At 37.9% G+C, this 19,312-nt stretch overlaps 1 protein-coding gene across 1 annotated transcript in view; it reads right to left on the reverse strand.

Annotated features, from left to right (window-relative positions):
• The window catches only part of LOC113466716 (octopamine receptor beta-3R-like), a 101,661-nt gene that overhangs the window by 74,741 nt on the left and 7,608 nt on the right, over positions 1 to 19,312 (reverse strand). Inside the window, exons 3-4 of the mRNA XM_026822336.1 lie at positions 1,715 to 1,989; positions 743 to 909 (exon numbers count right to left, since the gene is read on the reverse strand). Of these exons, the coding sequence (XP_026678137.1) occupies positions 743 to 909; positions 1,715 to 1,989 (442 nt within the window). The remainder of the gene's footprint in view (positions 1 to 742; positions 910 to 1,714; positions 1,990 to 19,312) is intronic.

The raw sequence follows: 19,312 nt of genomic DNA on the forward strand, positions 1-19,312 counted from the left end.
AATTCGATTTGTGCTGAATCACACTCAGGCATTGTTAATAAGAGGCTACTAATGCATCTTTTGAAAATTTCTTGGGTTCGGAGTACATAGTTTAGTTAATAGAAAGTAATAATATCCACTTAGAATAAACTTAGGTAGCTACTCCACTAAACCTCGTGAGAATACTGGCACATCCACCAAAATTGAAAACGAAAATTTTAATAATAAAAATCTTTTTATCATTTTTTTCTCTGAAAATAAGGCGAAATCCTTGTTAAGAGCATTGACTTTGGCGAAGATAAACTTGAAGAAAACAGTGCTATGAATTTTGATTTAGCAAACGTCTTACATTCCGCTATACTTTTATTAAATTTTTTCGCAGAAACTTTTTGTTTCAAAAAACTTTTAGGTAGCGAGAGAAAGAAAATCTTAAATAACAATGGGTAGGTACCTAGGTGTATTTCTTTTGCTGGAAATTAAAAATAATCACCATGAGAAAACCGAGAAAAGTTTTCTCTGAAAATAAGGCGAAATCCTTGTTAAGAGCATTGACTTTGGCGAAGATAAACTTGAAGAAAACAGTGCTATGAATTTTGATTTAGCAAACGTCTTACATTCCGCTATACTTTTATTAAATTTTTTCGCAGAAACTTTTTGTTTCAAAAAACTTTTAGGTAGCGAGAGAAAAAAAAAATCTTAAATAATATCTAATGGGTAGGTAGGTGTATTACCTACTTTTTTGCTGGAAATTAAAAATAATCACCATGAGAAAACCGAGAAAAGGTAACCTGGGTACGATTTGGTTTGGTAACCTGGGTACACTGAACTTTGCTAGCGGTCTCAGGGATTTACCCTCATTTACTATCCACACTCGACGTTTCTTATCATCAGTGGCGATTTGTAAGGGGAGAATTATGCCCATCCGGTCACCTGCAAGGAGCAGGACAGGATTGGAGAAAACCAGCCTCGAGAGGAAATTGACCCCACGACCTGAGGTCCTTACTAGGCGCGTTTTCTTCCGAACATCTTAGGTATATGGTGATTTGAAGAGGTTTGATAGAGGAAACTGTAACAACCAAGTTCTTATTGTTCCGACATCGAAGAGAGCTGTGATGGAAAAGATAGGAGAGATAGCATTTGCAAGGTCGGCCGACGCGTTATCCTCTAATCTAACTCTTCTTCTTCTTCTTCTTCTTCTTCTTCTTCTTCTTCTTCTTCTTTGATTTGAAGAGGTTTGATAGAGGAAACTCTAACAAGGAAGTTCTTATTGTTCCGACATCGAAGAGAGCTGTGAAGGACAAGATAAGAGAGATAGCATTTGCAAGGTCGGCCGACGCGTTATCCTCTAATCTAACTCTACTTCTTCTTCTTCTTCTTCTTCTTCTTCTTCTTCTTCTTCTTCTTCTTCTTCTTCTTCTTCTTCTTCTCTTGTTCGCCTTTTCCCGTGTACAGACGGGGTCGGCGTTTTTCGTCAGCCTCTCAATCAGCCCTAACTAGGATGATTCTTTGGGTTGACATTTGATGGTTTAGCTACAAATTTTAAAGGATGTGGGTTGCCATTTGATGGTTTTGGCTACAAATTTTAAAGGATGCCCCTCGCACTCAACCTTTGCTATTTCTTTAGCAAGGGAAATTCAGGCTGGTATCTCCTTGCTTAATTTCCCCAGCCAGACTAAGTTGGTTACTCTAACAATCTAACTAGTCTGAAAAAATATAATAAAAATAATTCACTTACCATTCACGTTGAGCGTGACACTATGCGTGCGCACGTTACGCGTGACGGGGGTGGACTGAGGCGTGTCACTCACTGTGACCACCGCGCTCCCCTCACTCGTTGACCTTGACGAGAGACCGTTATTATTTGAATTGTAGTTGATGTCTCCGTCGCTAGGGTGCAGGCGGTGTGCGTAGTGCGGGTGCTGCTGTCGGTGTTGGTGAATGGAATTAAGGACGATGTTGGACGAAGTTCGCGAGAGAGCGATGCGCTGACGCACGGCTTCCTTGTAGATCCTGAGGAAAATAGGGGAAGTATGTTTTTTTTTGAGAGAGAGAGAGAGAGAAAGGTTTTTTTTTAAGAGGTTTGACAGAGGGAACTGTAACTGCTAAGGTCTTATCGTCCCGAAATCGAAGAGAGAAGGAAGACAGGATAGGAGAAAGCCAGCCGTATATGACTGAAATGAATTACCATTACTACGATTTGATTGGTTAAAAACTTAGATTGTGAGATTGCGAATCAAAAATTGATTGGGATGCATCTTTTTTTTACAGATTTGAAAGAGGGAACTGTAACAAGAGAACAGAGGTCTTATCGTCTCGAAAGCGAAGAGAGAAGGAAGACAGGATGGGAGCCATTCCAAGAACAAACCGCATCTGGATAGGTAGAATAAAGTTCGCCCTGGGTGGAAAACGAACCTACGACCTAACGCTCAAAAGGCGGACCATCTACCCTCCAAGCTAACTAGGGGTGACGACCCTATAGAAAAAAATGTACCATAAATGGCGCAGTCAGTAATAATACAAATTTTCTAGGTAAAGTTGTAAATTTTGACCATCCTGAAAAACGTGTCACAAATGTCAGCTTCATGTCATATCCCATACTCCAGCTACATCATCATCATATTTCCCAGGTAATTTCCCCTGTCTACAGCTACAGCTTAACGTTAATCCCTCATTTTCAATTCTTCCCTCTCATTTTCATTTCTCCCCTCTCATTCATCACAGTTCATCCCCATTTGATCCCTTATCCCCTTTTCCCATCCCTCGGATCAGGTGTTTTGTCGCTTCAGAAGCGAAAGTGCCTATCAGAGAAGGAATTTTATGATTTTTTTAGACGAATTAAGAGAAATGTTTGAGCGTTTTTTTCTTCTTCTTCTTCTTCTTCTTCCTCTTCTTCTTCTTCTTCTTCTTCTTCTTCTTCTTCTTCTTTCTAGACAAGTTCATTCCCGGAAAGGCTGTCCTCTCTCTTTCTTCTTCTACATAAATATCCTCACTTCCTATTTTGGCTTTCGGGAAGATAGGACCTCAAACCTATATTCTAAAGATTGTTTGTTGTTTACTTTAGCAAAGCCAACACTTTTACTGACATTACTAAATTTACTGTATTGGATTTTTTTTTGTTTCTTAAGCGACTAACATTTGTAAAGTCAACAACAATAATTACATTTCTCTTGTTGCAACATCATCATCCTCTAATATTATTATTTTATAGAGCTAGGGATTTAGAGGGGATTGGATCTCTCTCTCTCTCTACCTGTCTTCCTCTCTCTCTCTCTCTCTCTGTCTCTTTCTACCTCCCTCTCTCTCCATCTCTCTCCCTCTCTACCTGCCTCTCTCTCCCCCCCCTCTCTCTCTCAGTTTTAATCTGTTCATTACAATACGTCACATAATCTTCTCCTCTCAATATTTTCCCTCTCTTTCTCTCCCTCCCGCCCTTCTTTTCTTCCTCTCACACTCTTTTGCTTCCTCCTGTCTGTCCCTATTTTTCGCTCTCTATTCTTCTCCTTCCCCTTTTTTACCTCTTCCCTTTTCTCTTTTTCCCTCTAATTCTCCTTTACTCCTCTTCGATCTCCTCTTTTCTAATTCGTCTCCTTATTTCTCCTTTATCTTTCCTCATTCTTCTCTCTATTATCCCATTCTCCTTTCACTCTTTTCTTTTCTCGTCTTTATTGTTTCTCCCTCTTCCCACTCCTTTTAATTTCTTACCCTCATTTTTCCCTCTCCAACCTTCCTCTTATTTTCAATTCTTACTTTTCTTCTTTCCTTTCTCCCTTACCTTTATTGCTCTCCCACTTTCTCCCATTTTCGTCCTATACAATACTTTTTCCCTCTTCTCTATCCCTCATTCTTTTCCTATTCTCTCATTTCCCTTTCTCCCTCCACAATTCTTTTTCCCTCCTCTCACCCATTCTCCTCAAATTTCGTCCCGCTAATCTACTTTCCTGTCATTATTTCTCCCCTGTTGATTAAGTCATGTCTGGAATTATTCCCCTCCCTTTTCCCTTTTGAATTTTTTCCCCACTCCTTTCTCCCTTTTTCAATTTTTTCCCTCTTCCCCCCTCCCCGAATATGAATAATAATGTTAATGTAGGTAAGTACCTACTCATGTATAAAAGTGACAATACGTGTAGGTACTTGAGTAGGTAGTAGAAACCTACTGTTTTGTAGCAACACTATGACCGTAATGTGTGTCCCACATTGGCAGAGTATAAATATGTATACCTAGGTAGGTATTATAAAATAGAGCACTCTATTATTTTTAAATTATAGGTAATAAGAAATCTTTACTAGAAATAATGATAATGTAGTGTTGTAGTGAAATATAAATATAATTTACATAAGCCAGCCGTATATGACTGAAATGAATTACCATTACTACGATTTGATTGGTTAAAAACTTAGATTGTGAGATTGCGAATCAAAAATTGATTGGGATGCATCTTTTTTTTACAGATTTGAAAGAGGGAACTGTAACAAGAGAACAGAGGTCTTATCGTCTCGAAAGCGAAGAGAGAAGGAAGACAGGATGGGAGCCATTCCAAGAACAAACCGCATCTGGATAGGTAGAATAAAGTTCGCCCTGGGTGGAAAACGAACCTACGACCTAACGCTCAAAAGGCGGACCATCTACCCTCCAAGCTAACTAGGGGTGACGACCCTATAGAAAAAAATGTACCATAAATGGCGCAGTCAGTAATACCTAATACAAATTTTCTAGGTAATGTTGTAAACTTTGACCATCCTGAAAAACGTGTCACAAACGTCAGCTTCATGTCATATTCCATACTCCAGCTACATCATCATCATATTTCCCAGGTAATTTCCCCTGTCTACAGCTTAACGTTAATCCCTCATTTTCAATTCTTCCCTCTCATTTTCATTTGTTTTCACAATATTCAAAATGTTGAGATTTGGGGGAACGAAAATATGTCATTGATATCGAAAAGTCTCAGTGGTTCTCAAACTGCGTCGCGAGTGACCATACGTGGTCCTCGGAAAAACGCGACCGTGTGTCCCAGCCCAGCTATGATTCATATGTATAAGCTCAACACATCCTTTAGGGCTTTAGGCTACAATAGCCCTACATATTGGACTCCACACATAGGAATTTCGTCAGAAAAGACCTCCATTTCAATGTAATGTAATGAAACTCATCCTTTAGGGCTGTTTCCCCTTACACTTAAGTCTCAAAGTGTGCTTTTTAGTCCGTCCTTCCTTTATTGTTTCCTAGCCTCACTCCGATAATTTATGTAAATGTAAATGCAGTTTCTTTGTGTTATTATATCACAACTTTGATGCTCACTGCAGCATTGTATGATTTTCCCAATATCTCAATAATCCTAAAATCCAATGTTTACCTACCATGCTGGCACCGGTCGCTATGTTTTTGATCCCTCATCCCCTTTTCCCATCCCTCGGATCAGGTGTTTTGTCCCTTCAGAAGCGAAAGTGCCTATCAGAGGGAGATTTTTAGAATATTTTAGACGAAACAAGAGATGTGATTGAGTGTTTTTTTTTTCTTCTTCTTCTTCTTCTTCTTCCTCTTCCTCTTCCTCTTCTTCTTCTTCCTCTTCTTCTTTTTCTTCTTCTTTTTCTTCTTCTTCTTTCTAGACAAGTTCATTCCCGGAAAGGCTGTTCTCTCTCTTTCTTCTTCTACATATATATCCTCACCTCCTATTTTGGCTTTCGGGAAGATATTCGGGAAGATAGGACCTCAGTTGCTCAGTTATTACAGTTCCCTCTATCAAACCGATATATTTATTCTAAAGATTGTTTGTTGTTTACTTTAGCAAAGCCAACACTTTTACTGACATTACTAAATTTACTGTATTGGATTTTTTTTTGTTTCTTAAGCGACTAACATTTGTAAAGTCAACAACAATAATTACATTTCTCTTGTTGCAACATCATCATCCTCTAATATTATTATTTTATAGAGCTAGGGATTTAGAGGGGATTGGATCTCTCTCTCTCTACCTGTCTTCCTCTCTCTCTCTCTCTCTCTCTCTCTATCTGTCTCTTTCTACCTCCCTCTCTCTCCATCTCTCTCCCTCTCTACCTGCCTCTCTCTCCCCCCCCTCTCTCTCTCAGTTTTAATCTGTTCATTACAATACGTCACATAATCTTCTCCTCTCAATATTTTCCCTCTCTTTCTCTCCCTCCCGCCCTTCTTTTCTTCCTCTCACACTCTTTTGCTTCCTCCTGTCTGTCCCTATTTTTCGCTCTCTATTCTTCTCCTTCCCTTTTTTACCTCTTCCCTTTTCTCTTTTTCCCTCTAATTCTCCTTTCCTCCTCTTCAATCTCCTCTTTTCTTATTCGTCTCCTTATTTCTCCTATTTCTTTCCTCATTCTTCTCTCTATTATCCCATTCTCCTTTGATTCTTTTCCTTTCTCGTCTTTATTGTTTCTCCCTCTTCCCACTCCTTTTTTCCTTTCTTACCCTCATTTTTCCCTCGCCAACCTTCCTCTTATTTTCAATTCTTACTTTTCTTCTTTCTTTTCTCCCTTACCTTTATTGCTCTCCCACTTTCTCCCATTTTCGTCCTATACAATACTTGTTCCCTCTTCTCTATCCCTCATTCTTTTCCTATTCTCTCATTTTCCTTTCTCCCTCCACAATAGATCAGTTGCGCTTACTTGGGTGTTTCAAAGTCATAGAGCAGGAAAAATGAGGACCAACGGAATTTTTCTTTTTCTTCTACGTAGTCTCAGTGGTTCTCAAACTGCGTCGCGAGTGACCATACGTGGTCCTCGGAAAAACGCTACTGTGTGTCCCAGGTATGATTCATATGTATAAGCTCAACCCATCCTTTGGGCTACAATAGTCCTACATACTGGACTCCGCACATAGGAACTTCGCCAGAAAAAACCTCCATTTTAATGTAATAGGTATAATAAAACCCATCCTTTAGGGCTGTTTGTCTTTACACTTAAGTCTCAAAGTGTGCTTTTTGTTTCCTAGCCTTACTCCGATAATTTAAGAAAATAATAGCCCATTCCTAAAGGGAATTCAGATTAGCTAAGGTAAAAGAAAAGGTTCGATAGAGGGAACTCTAACAGGGGAGGTCTTGCCGTTCCGTAATCGAAGACAGAAGCAGGACAGGATTGAAAAAAGTCAGCCGTTCCAAAAACGAACGTTTCCTGATTATAATGAACTTCACACCGGGCGGAAATCAAACCCGCGACCTGGCGCCCCTTTAGTTCTTCATTTACTCCTACTTTGGGAACCACTAGAGGACACCATATTACTATGGTAATCCAGGGGGAATGGAAGGACAAAGTGACCGCAGAAAATGTATTATTGTCAACTTTTCGAAAGGCCACTGTTTACAGGACCAAAAAGTCTGAAAAGTGCGAAGAGCCGGGGGGGGGGGGCAAAAGAAAGGCCACTATTTACAGGACCAAAAAGTCTGAAAAGTGCGAAGAGCCGGGGGGGCAAAAAGAGCTCAAAACAATATAATACGAACCACCCCCTCTGTAATATAATGGGTGAACCATACACAACTTTATTCAAAACTATGTAGGCGAGACAGCATAAGGCTGGTTTCACACTGGACGCGTATAGGTTCGCGCGATTTTAAGTAGCGCGTAGAGCTGCAAAACCAAAGCTCTGTGGAAATGATAAAGACCCTCTATGACACTCTATGTATACAACTATACATAGATAGACTCTAGGCCTGTTCTTCAGTTCACTTCCCTCGGAAGCGACTCTCCATTGGCATCAAGTACAAAATTGTTTCTAGACGCAGAGTGAACGTCGAGTTGACGCCGCATTGACGCGACGTAGGAAACAGGTCTGATGTTTCATTGTGGCCTAATACGGTCTTCCTCCCTTCTCCCTACAATTTTCAAAGAGTCTGCACACGGATTGGGGAGAAAGGATTGAAGCCAAATGAACTTGTCGTGTGTAAAGGCCTTTATTCCTATGTGTTTTGTATGTTGGTTAAAGTTTTAATACTCGTACTTATGCATAGGAATATTATGTACATATATTTATGTTATGTAATACATATACCTAAACTAGGTATGTATTTTAGCTTAGTATGTTGGTAAAAATGGCAGGTATGAGAGGCAGGTCATTTTCTATTCAAAATCTACCTCATACATATTGAAATGTTTTCGATATTGGCTGAAATACACGTCAAAGCTGTTCCAAACGTCACACATGAAGTACCCGAAGTACCACTCGTCTGTGAGCGACACAATCGCGTTGAAGGGCATCACGCAAAGCGCCACAAGGAGATCCGCGAACGCCAAACTGACGACGAAGTAATTCGTGATGATCCGAAGCTTGCGATGTTTGATGACACTGATGATAACGAGAAGGTTGCCCAGGATGGCCGTGATTATGATGAAACACATCAGCATGCCTTTGATAATGAACGGGAAGATGTGGATGTGAATGGTGCTGTTGGTGGGGAAGAGGGAGGTGTTGGAGAAGTTCGTGGAGGTGTAGTTGATGTTGTACGTGTAGTTGAGACTGTTGTAGATGGTGTTGTTCATTGTTTTTCAGAGCGAATGTTTTCAAGGGATGTTATTACGTTGAAGTTGAATTGGTTTTATCTTTTAGGAAATCTACCTACATCCATGTTTGTTATTGTTGTAAGAACTTGTAAGAAGCTCAACTTCAGTGCGAATGTTTTCAAGGGATGTTTTTACGTTGAAGTTGAATTGGTTTTATACTGGAAAGCCACATCCATGCTTGTAACTGTTATAAGTAGCACAACTCTTTTCGGATTCTCTTTTTTGTACAATTTAAATTACCGTGTTTTTAGATCTCCTTGTTTTTAGAGCGCATTGGAAACGAAAACGTTTTTTTTTTTTTTTTTTTTTTTTTTGAAGTTGAATTGGTTTTATCTTTTAGGAAATCTACCTACATCCATGTTTGTTATTGTTGTAAGAACTTGTAAGAAGCTCAACTCTTTTCGTATCCTAGGTATTTTTACAATTTACTACTGTTTTTGTTTACCTAGTTACTAGGTATTTTTAGACTTTTGCGAAGAAAACTTTGGTTATCCTCCTCACAGATGCGAATGTTTTCAAGGGATGTTATTACGTTGAAGTTGAATTGGTTTTATACTGGAAAGCCACATCCATGTTTGTAACTGTTATAAGTAGCCCAACTCTTTTCGGATTCTCTTTTTTGTACAATTTAGATTACCGTGTTTTTAGATCTCCTTGTTTTTAGAGTGCATTGGAAACGAAAACGATTTTTTTTTACGTTGAAGTTGAATTGGTTTTATCTTTTAGGAAATCTACCTACATCCATGTTTGTTATTGTTGTAAGAACTTGTAAGAAGCTCAACTCTTTTTGGATCCTAGGTATTTTTACAATTTACTACTGTTTTTGTTTACCTAGTTACTAGGTATTTTTAGACTATTACGAAGAAAACTTTGGTTATCCTCCTCACAGAAGTATTGCACGATGTACAGGTTTTGTTTATTGGTTAGATTTGATCTTGATAAGTAGTTACAATTTACTACTGTTTTTGTTTACCTAGTTACTAGGTATTTTTAGACTTTTGCGAAGAAAACTTTGGTTATCCTCCTCACAGAAGTATTGCACGATGTACAGGTTTTGTTTATTGGTTAGATTTGATCTTGATAAGTAGTTCATTGTTTGTTTCAAGCAGACACGCTATCTGGCTGTTCTGTTTTGCCTTTATCACTTCTGGGGCTTTTAGTTTCATTTCATCACTCTTATTTGTTTCACTTTATTCGATTTTCACGAGTTGAACACTGGCACTTTTTGTTTTATTGCAAGGTTGTTGATTAAGTTCACTTGATTATTTTAGTTTCATTTCATCACTTTTATTTGTTTCACTTTATTCGATTTTCACGAGTTGAACACTGGCACTTTTTGTTTTATTGCAAGGTTGTTGATTAAGTTCACTTGATTGTTTAGGTAGTTAGGTACACTTTAGGTTTTCATGTTGAAAGTTTAGCGCACTTAGTTAACCAATTCTATGAGTACTTATCCTAATAGCTAGGTAGATACAGATATTAGTATTACTGTTTCAAATAAGAACATTACCATGGGTTTCTACTTCTTATTTTCGATATGATATTATTGAGTTTTGAGAATTTATTCAAAAAATTGGGTTCTTATCCTGAAAATTGATGTTATAATAAATAAATAAGTTACCTACAAAGGGGTTTTCATGTTGAAAGTTTAGCGCACTTACGTGGTTAACCAATTCTATGAGTACTTATCCTAATAGTTGGGTAGATAGAGATATTAGTATTACTGTTTCAAAGAAGAACCTTACCATGGGTTTCTACTTCTTATTTTCGATATAATATTATTGAGTTTTGAGAATTTATTCAAAAAATTGGGTTCTTATCCTGAAAATTGATGTTATAATAAATAAATAAGTTACCTACAAACCGAGCTTTAAAGCCTTTATTCTAATACCTAGGTAGGTACATACCTAATATGTAAAGGTCAACGATTGAAGAGCTAAAAAAAAAAAACATGTAGGTATATAGGCATCTTGGTAGGTACCTAGTTTTTGAAAATTTGAAATAAAATATCAAAAAATACTACTTTCTTCCTAGAACATTAAAAATAAAAAAATAAATAGATACCTAAAATAAAATGAGTTCAAAATTGCTTGGTAAGCGAATTAAATAAAACCAAACCAAAACAACTTAACGAGCCTCAAAGGACTAATAAAAACAGTCACGTCATGATTTTTTTATGTGGAAAAATAAAATATCAAAAAATACTACTTTCTTCCTAGAACATTAAAAATAAAAAAATACCTAAAATAAAATGAGTTCAAAATTGCTTGGTAAGCGAATTAAAACCAAACCAAAACAACTTAACGAGCCTCAAAGGACTAATAAAAACAGTCACGTCATGATTTTTTTATGTGGAAATTTTTCCTGTCTAATGGCTTCTCAGTCAAAATTTGGGTCAAGTAATTTTCTATGACTGTTTTTGAGAAGGTGTAAGCTAGGTAATTTCATATTGAGTAGGTTTATCTACAAAATAATAATAATAATAATAATAGACTCTTGAGTGGAAGGCAACCACTAGGCGAGGTTAACGCCTTAGGCGTTCTCTACCACCTAACAAGTAGGTTTATGTACACAAAAGGTAATTTTTAAATTGTACATAGACGGTAAGTAGGTTTTTGAGTAGGTGTATCTACACAATTTCAAAGTGTTGTGGGTAAGTAGGTATACTTTATGATTTTGAGTAGGTGTATCTGCCCAAGGACTGTGTACAATAACCAAATAGAAGTCATTCTTTTCGAAATTTGGTTCTAACTTGGCATAGTCTCTCTCTCTCTCTCTCTCTCTCTCTCTCTCTCTCTCCCTCTCTCTCTCGTCCAGTTAGCATGGAGAGAATGTTCGTCTGTCTTGTAAACGCAATGTCGCGGGTTCGATTTCTACCCGGGGCGGATCTTATTCTAAACAGATAAGGTTTTTTCTCAGAGTGGTTTTTTCTCGAAAAAAGTGAGACTAGAAGAAGAAGAAGAAGAAGAAGAAGAAGAAGAAGAAGAAGAAGAAGAAGAGAAAAACCATTTCGTCAAATTAATTCTTTAAATATAAATGATCAAATTAATTCTCTCTCTTTCTCCTTTTATTTCTTTCATTCTTTTTAGCATTTCGATCATGATATTCAAATACAAATTAAAATGAAACCCTGATAACCTAATCCAGGTTTAAAATCGAGGTTACCAAAAACACCTGCTACAATTCCTAAAAAAAAAAAAAAAAAAAAAAAATGCCCAGGCCAAACAGATAAAAAAAAGGGCAATCTAGATAGAGGTTTAGATTTAGTTTAGAATGTTTAAATAGATAGTATTGAATAGATAATATATCGGTAAGTCATAAAAATTCTCATCCAATGCAAAATGCATTGACTATTCCATTTTTTTAAACCTTTTTTAATTAAAAAAAGTTCTATGGACGTAGATAAAGGTACCTATCTACCTAGTAGGTATCTAACTATAGAATATTTACCTAGAACACGGGTTCCCAAACTTGCTCAAGCTACGGACCACTTTTGTAAAAAAACCTTTTTTAATTAAAAAAAAAGTTCTATGGACGTATATATACGTACCTATCTACCTAGTAGGTATCTAACTATAGAATATTTACCTAGAACACGGGTTCCCAAACTTGCTCAAGCTACGGACCACTTTTGAATCTTATGACATCCCACGGACCACTCAGCGTTTCTCCCATTCTTATTCCATGAAAATAAAACTTTTTTCTAATTTTTCACAACGATTTTTCCCCTTTTTTAGGGGAAAAAGTGGACTTTTCTCCCCTGAATAGAGAAAATTGATTTTTTCTTCTTTTTTTTTGGGACCACCTCGTGGACCACTTGAAACCTTCTCGCGGACCACCAGTGGTCCACGGACCACAGTTTGGGAATCCCTGACCTAGAAGTAGAATTTAGCTTATCTAGATATAAATAATGGGTAAATTTATAAATTATACATAGAGTGGAACTCTATATACAATTTATTTAAAAATGTAAAGGAAATCTTCAGAAGCACGTGAAAATATGAATAGAACGGAATGGAAAATAAATAAATAATGGAATAAGTAAATAAATAAATAATAAGATAGAAAAAAGAAGACTTTTTTCTGAATGAATTTGTGATTTTTTTTTTTTTTTTTTTTTTCCTTTTATCATTGACGCCACGCGCATTGACGCGACGTAGGAAACAGGTCTGATGTTTCATTCTAGCCTAATGCGCTCTTTTTTTTGCAATGGTTCAAAAATAAACCCATACAGCCACTTTATTATTATTTAAGGGTACAATTTATAAACAAGGTACCTACCGTATTCCTCCCTACGATTTTCAAAGAGACTGCACACAGTCTGGGGATAAAGGACTGAAGTCAAATGAACTTGTCGTGTGTAAAGGCCTTTATTCCTATGTGTTTTGTATGTTGGTTAAAGTTTAAACGTACTTATGTATATGATATTATGTACATATATTATGTTTATGTAATACATACCTACTAGGTATGTATTTTAGTTCAGTATGTTGGTAAAAATGGCAGGTATGAGAGGCAGGTCATTTTCTATTCAAAATCTACCTCATACATATTGAAATGTTTTCGATATTGAAAATACTTTTCAATCTATTTGAATGGATATACATATATCCATGTACATATTTACATTTTACTCTTATGTACATAAAAGTACATACTACTCGTATTTATGGACATATTACTAGTATGTACAATTGTACAAATCTATATAATATGTATTATGTATTTACATAGACATAGTATGTATGATAGGGACATATAGGGAGAGCTTGGGGTAGGAAATTCAATTTTTTTTTTCCGCGTGGTTGCATGACACCCGGAAATTACAGCTTGGACGCTGACTAACCTCTGGAATTTGCTGGTCACATAAATTGTGTGCAGCCTCGGAAACCAGATCCATATTGATCAAGGTTTTTATAAAGGCCGTCTCTGATAGAAAACTTATAACCTACCTACGTCCCTTCCGTACTCATAATTCTGTAAGGAACTGTAACTAAAAAAAGGTCCTCACTTTGACCAATCCTGTCTTCCTTCTCTCTTCGATTTCGGGACGATAAGACCATAGCAGTTAAAGTTCCCTCTGTCAAACCTCTTAAAAAAAAAAAAACTCTCTCTCTATCTGTCTCTCTCTCCCCTCTTCCCCTCTCTCTCTCTCTCTCTCAGTTTTAATGTGTTCATTACAATACGTCACATAATCTTCTTCTCTCAATATTTTCCCTCTCGTTCTCCCCCTCCCGCCCTTCTTTTCTTCCTCTCACACTCTTTTGCTTCCTCCTGTTTGTCCCTATTTTTCGCTCTCTATTCTTCTCCTTCCCCTTTTTTTACCTCTTCCCTTTTCTCTTTTTCCCTCTAATTCTCCTTTCCTCCTCTTCGATCTCTTTTCTTATTCGTCTCCTTATTTCTCCTTTTTCTTTCCTGATTCTTCTCTCTATTATCCCATTCTCCTTTGACTCTTTTCCTTTCTCGTCTTTATTATTTCTCCCTCTTCCCACTGAATTATGCCCATCCGGTCCTTTGACTCTTTTCCTTTCTCGTCTTTATTATTTCTCCCTCTTCCCACTCCTTTTTTTCCTTTCTTACCCTCATTTTTCCCTCTCCAACCTTCCTCTTATTTTCAATTCTTACTTTCCTTCTTTACTTTCTCCCTTACCTTTATTGCTCTCCCACTTTCTCCCATTTTCGTACCATGCAATACTTGTTCCCTCTTCTCTATCCCTCATTCTTTTCCTATTCTCTCATTTCCCTTTCTCCCTCCACAATTCTTTTTCCCTCCTCTCACCCATTCTCCTCCCACATTTCGTCCCGCTAATCTACTTTCCTGTCATTATTTCTCCCATGTTGATTATGTCATGTCTGGAATTATTCCCCTCCCTTTTCCCGTTTTCAATTTTTTCCCTTTTCCCCCTCCCCGAATATGAATAATAATGTTAATGTAGGTAAGTACCTACTCATGTATAAAAGTGACAATACATGTAGGTACTTGAGTAGGTACTAGGTACTAGGTAACTAGGTAGTAGGTACTAGGTAACTAGGTAGTAAACAAAGAAAAGAGGTAGGTTACAGAAATGGAGAATCAAGAAAGTTGAGAGAAATAGAAGAAAGAGAGAACAAATTAATAATAACAAAAAGGAAAAAGAAAAAGATAGCAGAGGAAACATCGAGAAAGAAGGAAGAAAATAAGGAAACAGGAAAGAGAGCACAATATTGACATTATAGACAACGAAGCAAGATTGTAAAGGAAAAGGGAAGGAGATAGAACTGTTCAAGGGATCGTTTGATAAGGAGGTTGAGAAGAAGACGAAGAAAGAAGTAGAAGAAGAAAGTGTAAGGAGAAGAAGAAAAAGAAGGAGAACTAGGAGGAAGAATAAGAAGAATTAAGGATAAATATACAAGGGGAAGGAAAATAAGAAAAAGATGAGGAAAAAAAAGGAAGAGATAAAGAGAAAATGAAAACTCTTCTCCAGGGAAAGTCAAGGGAAAAGAAAGAAAAGTAAAAAGACATTCACAGGAAAGTATAAAAAGTATGAGAGAAGAAATTGTAAAGAAAGTTAAGGAGAGACATCATAAAACCTTTAAAAAGTGATGATTCTTCTTCTTCTCTTTCTCCTCCTCCTCCTTCTCTTCCTTCTTCTTTTTTTTTTTCATAGTTGTACCCATGTATCCTTAAATCGCTTTTGTATGACTCCAGGGTGTTGGGAACACCTTTGTAAGCTGTATTTTAGACCGTCGGTTCTGGATTTGGGTGTGGAATAGCCCATTTGGTAAGAGTAAAGGTAGAAACACACTACTATCATGTCAAGTGAGCTCACGTGGCGTGAGGACTTGTGGCTATCATCAACGAAATCATCTAGGTAGCAGTGGCGTAGCGTGTATGTATGGCGGCCATACAACTCAAAAGTTCACTCTAATGCCCATAAATATTAATGGCATGTACCTAATGGATTCTTCTTCTTCTTCTTCTTCTTCTTCTTCTTCTTCTTCTTCTTCTTCTTCTTGATTTTCTTCTTCTTATTCTTTTTCTCCTCCTCCTCCTTCTCTTCCTTCTTTTTTTTTTTTTTCATAGTTGTACCCATGTATCCTTAAATCGCTTTTGTATGACTCCAGGGTGTTGGGAACACCTTTGTAAGCTGTATTTTAGACTGTCAGTTCTGGATTTGGGTGTGGAATAGCCCATTTTGTAAGAGTAAAGGTAGAAACACACTACTATAATGTCAAGTGAGTTCACGTGATGTGAGGACTTGTGGCTATCATTAACGAAATCATCTTGTATTACGGGAGAAATTTGAACCACATCTTTCTGACTCCTCATGAGCTCACGTTACGTGATACAAAATATTTTGATATTTGTAGGTAGTGACGTCATAAGGATAGGTAGTTTCGTGCGTCATAATATGCCATTTACCTGTCCTCTTTTCCCCGAAAAACCACCAGGGACAACCTCAAAAATCTCGAAAATTACATTAGCGGTTTCAATCTATTTTCCATCGGGCAATTTAATGAATATTAATCATAACATATTATTATGAAGGGGGACGGATTAAATTTGTGAAAATGCTCGCAAAAGTTTTCACAATATTCAAAATGTTGAGATTTGCGGGAACGAAAATATGTCATTGATAACGAAAAGTCTCAGTGGTTCTCAAACTGCGTCGCGAGTGACCATACGTGGTCCTCGGAAAAACGCTACTGTGTGTCCCAGCCCAGCTATGATTCATAGGTATAAGCTCAACACATCCTTTAGACTACAATAGTACTACATAATAGACTCCGCACATAGGAATTTCGTCAGAAAAGACCTCCATTTTAATGTAATATAGGTATAATGAAACCCATCCTTTAGGGCTGTTTTCCCTTACACTTAAGTCTCAAAGTGTGCTTTTTGTTTCCTAGCCTTACTCCGATAATTTAAGAAAATAATAGCCCATTCCTAAGGGGAATTCTATTAAACCTATATTCTAAAGATTGTTTGTTGTTTACTTTAGCAAAGCCAACACTTTTACTGACATTACTTAATTTACTGTATTAGATTTTTTTTTTTGTTTCTTAAGCGACTAACATTTGTAAAGTCAACAACAATTACATTTCTCTTGTTGCAACATCATCATCCTCTAATATTATTATTTTATAGAGCTAGGGATTTAGAGGGGATTGGATCTCTCTCTGGGGAATTCAGATTCAGCTAAGGTAAAAGAAAAGGTTCGATAGAGGGAACTCTAACAAGGGAGGTCTTGCCGTTCCGAAATCGAAGACAGAAGCAGGACAGGATAGAAAAAAGTCAGCCGTTCCGAAAACGAACGTTTCCTGATTATAATGAACTTCACACCGGGCGGGAATCAAGCCCGCGACCTAGCGCCCTTTTAGGTGTTCATTTACTCCCACTTTGGGAACCACTAGAGGACACCATATTATTATGGTAATCTTGGGGGAATGGAAGGACAAAGTGACCGCAGAAAATGTATTATTGTCAACTTTTTGAAAGGCCACTGTTTACAGGACCAAAAAGTCTGAAAAGTGCGAAGAGCCAGGGGGGGCAAAAAGAGCTGAAAACAATCTAAATACGAACCACCCCCTCTGGAATATAATGGGCGAACCATACACAACTTTGTTCAAAACTATGTCGGCGAGACAGCATAAGGCTGGTTTCACACTGGACGCGTATAGGTACGCGCGATTTTAAGTAGCGCGTAGAGCTGCAAAACCAAAGCTCTGAAAAGGGTGACAGGGTACAAGTTTAGGGTTTAAGAACTCTATTATTGGGTTACTTCCCCTGATTTAGGCTGTTGGAGTGCTATATTATAGTGTTGAGCTTCCCGATATAGAGTTCCATATTAGAGTTCCGGAACCCAGTCACCCGATTGGGCTACCGACACCCTAGTTTTTTCTCAGTGTGGAAATGATAGAGACCCTCTATGTATACGACTAAACAACTATACATAGATAGACTCTAGGTCTGTTCTTCAGTTCACTTCCCTCGGAAGCGACTCTCGATTGGCATCAAGTACAAAAATGTTTCTAGACGCAGAGTGAACGTCGAGTTGACGCCGCATTGACGCGACGTAGGAGACAGGTCTGATGTTTCATTGTAGCCCAATACGGTCTTCCTTCCTACGATTTTCAAAGAGTCTGCACACGGACTGGGGATAAAGGATTGAAGCCAAAAGAACTTGTCGTGTGTAAAGGCCTAATACGGTCTTCCTCCCTACAATTTTCAAAGAGTCTGCACACGGACTGGGGATAAAGGACTGAAGCCAAAAGAACTTGTCGTGTGTAAAGGCCTAATACGGTCTTCCTCCCTACAATTTTCAAAGAGTCTGCACACGGACTGGGGATATCCTCACAGAAGTATTGCACGAGGTACAGGTTTTGTTTATTGGTTAGATTTGATCTTGATAAGTAGTTCATTGTTTGTTTCAAGCAGACACGCTATCTGGCTGTTCTGTTTTGCCTTTATCACTTCTGGGGATTTTAGTTTGATTCCGCCGGGAATCGAACCCGGGTCTCCCGCGTGCAAGGCGAGCGCAGTGACCACTACGCCATGGAAGCTGACTTACTCCGATAATTTAAGAAAATAATAGCCCATTCCTAAAGGGAATTCAGATTCAGCTAACGAGAAAGAAAAGGTTCGATAGAGGGAACTCCAACAAGGGAGGTCTTGTCGTTCCGAAATCGAAGACAGAAGCAGGACAGGATAGAAAAAAGTCAGCCGTTCCGAAAACGAACGTTTCCTGATTATAATGAACTTCACACCGGGCGGGAATCAAACCCGCGACCTGGCGCCCTTTTAGGTGTTCATTTACTCCTACTTTGGGAACTACTAGAGGACACCATATTACTATGGTAATCCAGGGGAATGGAAGGACAAAGTGACCGCAGAAAATGTATTATTGTCAACTTTTCGAAAGGCCACTATTTACAGGACCAAAAAGTCTGAAAAGTGCGAAGAGCCGGGGGGGCAAAAAGAGCTCAAAACAATATAATACGAACCACCCCCTCTGTAATATAATGGGTGAACCATACACAACTTTATTCAAAACTATGTCGGCGAGACAGCATAAGGCTGGTTTCACACTGGACGCGTATACGCGCGATTTTAAGTAGCGCGTAGAGCTGCAAAACCAAAGTTCTGCACTGGGAAAAAAAGGGTACAAGTTTAGGGTTTAAGAACTCTATTATTGGGTTACTTCCCCTGATGTAGGCTGTTGGAATGCTATATTATAGTGCCGAGCTTCCCGATATAGAGTTCAATATTAGAGTGCCGGAACCCAGTCACCCGATTGGGCTACCGACACCCTAGTTTTTTCTCAGTGTGGAAATGATAGAGACCCTCTATGTATACAAATATACATAGATAGACTCTAGGCCTGTTCTTCAGTTCACTTCCCTCGGAAGCGACTCTCCATTGGCATCAAGTACAAAATTGTTTCTAGACGCAGAGTGAACGTCGAATTGACGCCACGCGCATTGACGCGACGTAGGAAACAGGTCTGATGTTTCATTCTAGCCTAATGCGCTCTTTTTTTTGCAATGGTTCAAAAATAAACCCATACAGCCACTTTATTATTATTTAAGGGTACAATTTATAAACAAGGTACCTACCGTATTCCTCCCTACGATTTTCAAAGAGACTGCACACAGTCTGGGGATAAAGGACTGAAGTCAAATGAACTTGTCGTGTGTAAAGGCCTTTATTCCTATGTGTTTTGTATGTTGGTTAAAGTTTAAACGTACTTATGTATATGATATTATGTACATATATTATGTTTATGTAATACATACCTACTAGGTATGTATTTTAGTTCAGTATGTTGGTAAA

The sequence above is a fragment of the Diaphorina citri genome, unplaced genomic scaffold (genome assembly GCF_000475195.1).
Source record: "Diaphorina citri unplaced genomic scaffold, Diaci psyllid genome assembly version 1.1 scaffold318, whole genome shotgun sequence".
Lineage (NCBI taxonomy): Eukaryota > Metazoa > Arthropoda > Insecta > Hemiptera > Psyllidae > Diaphorina > Diaphorina citri.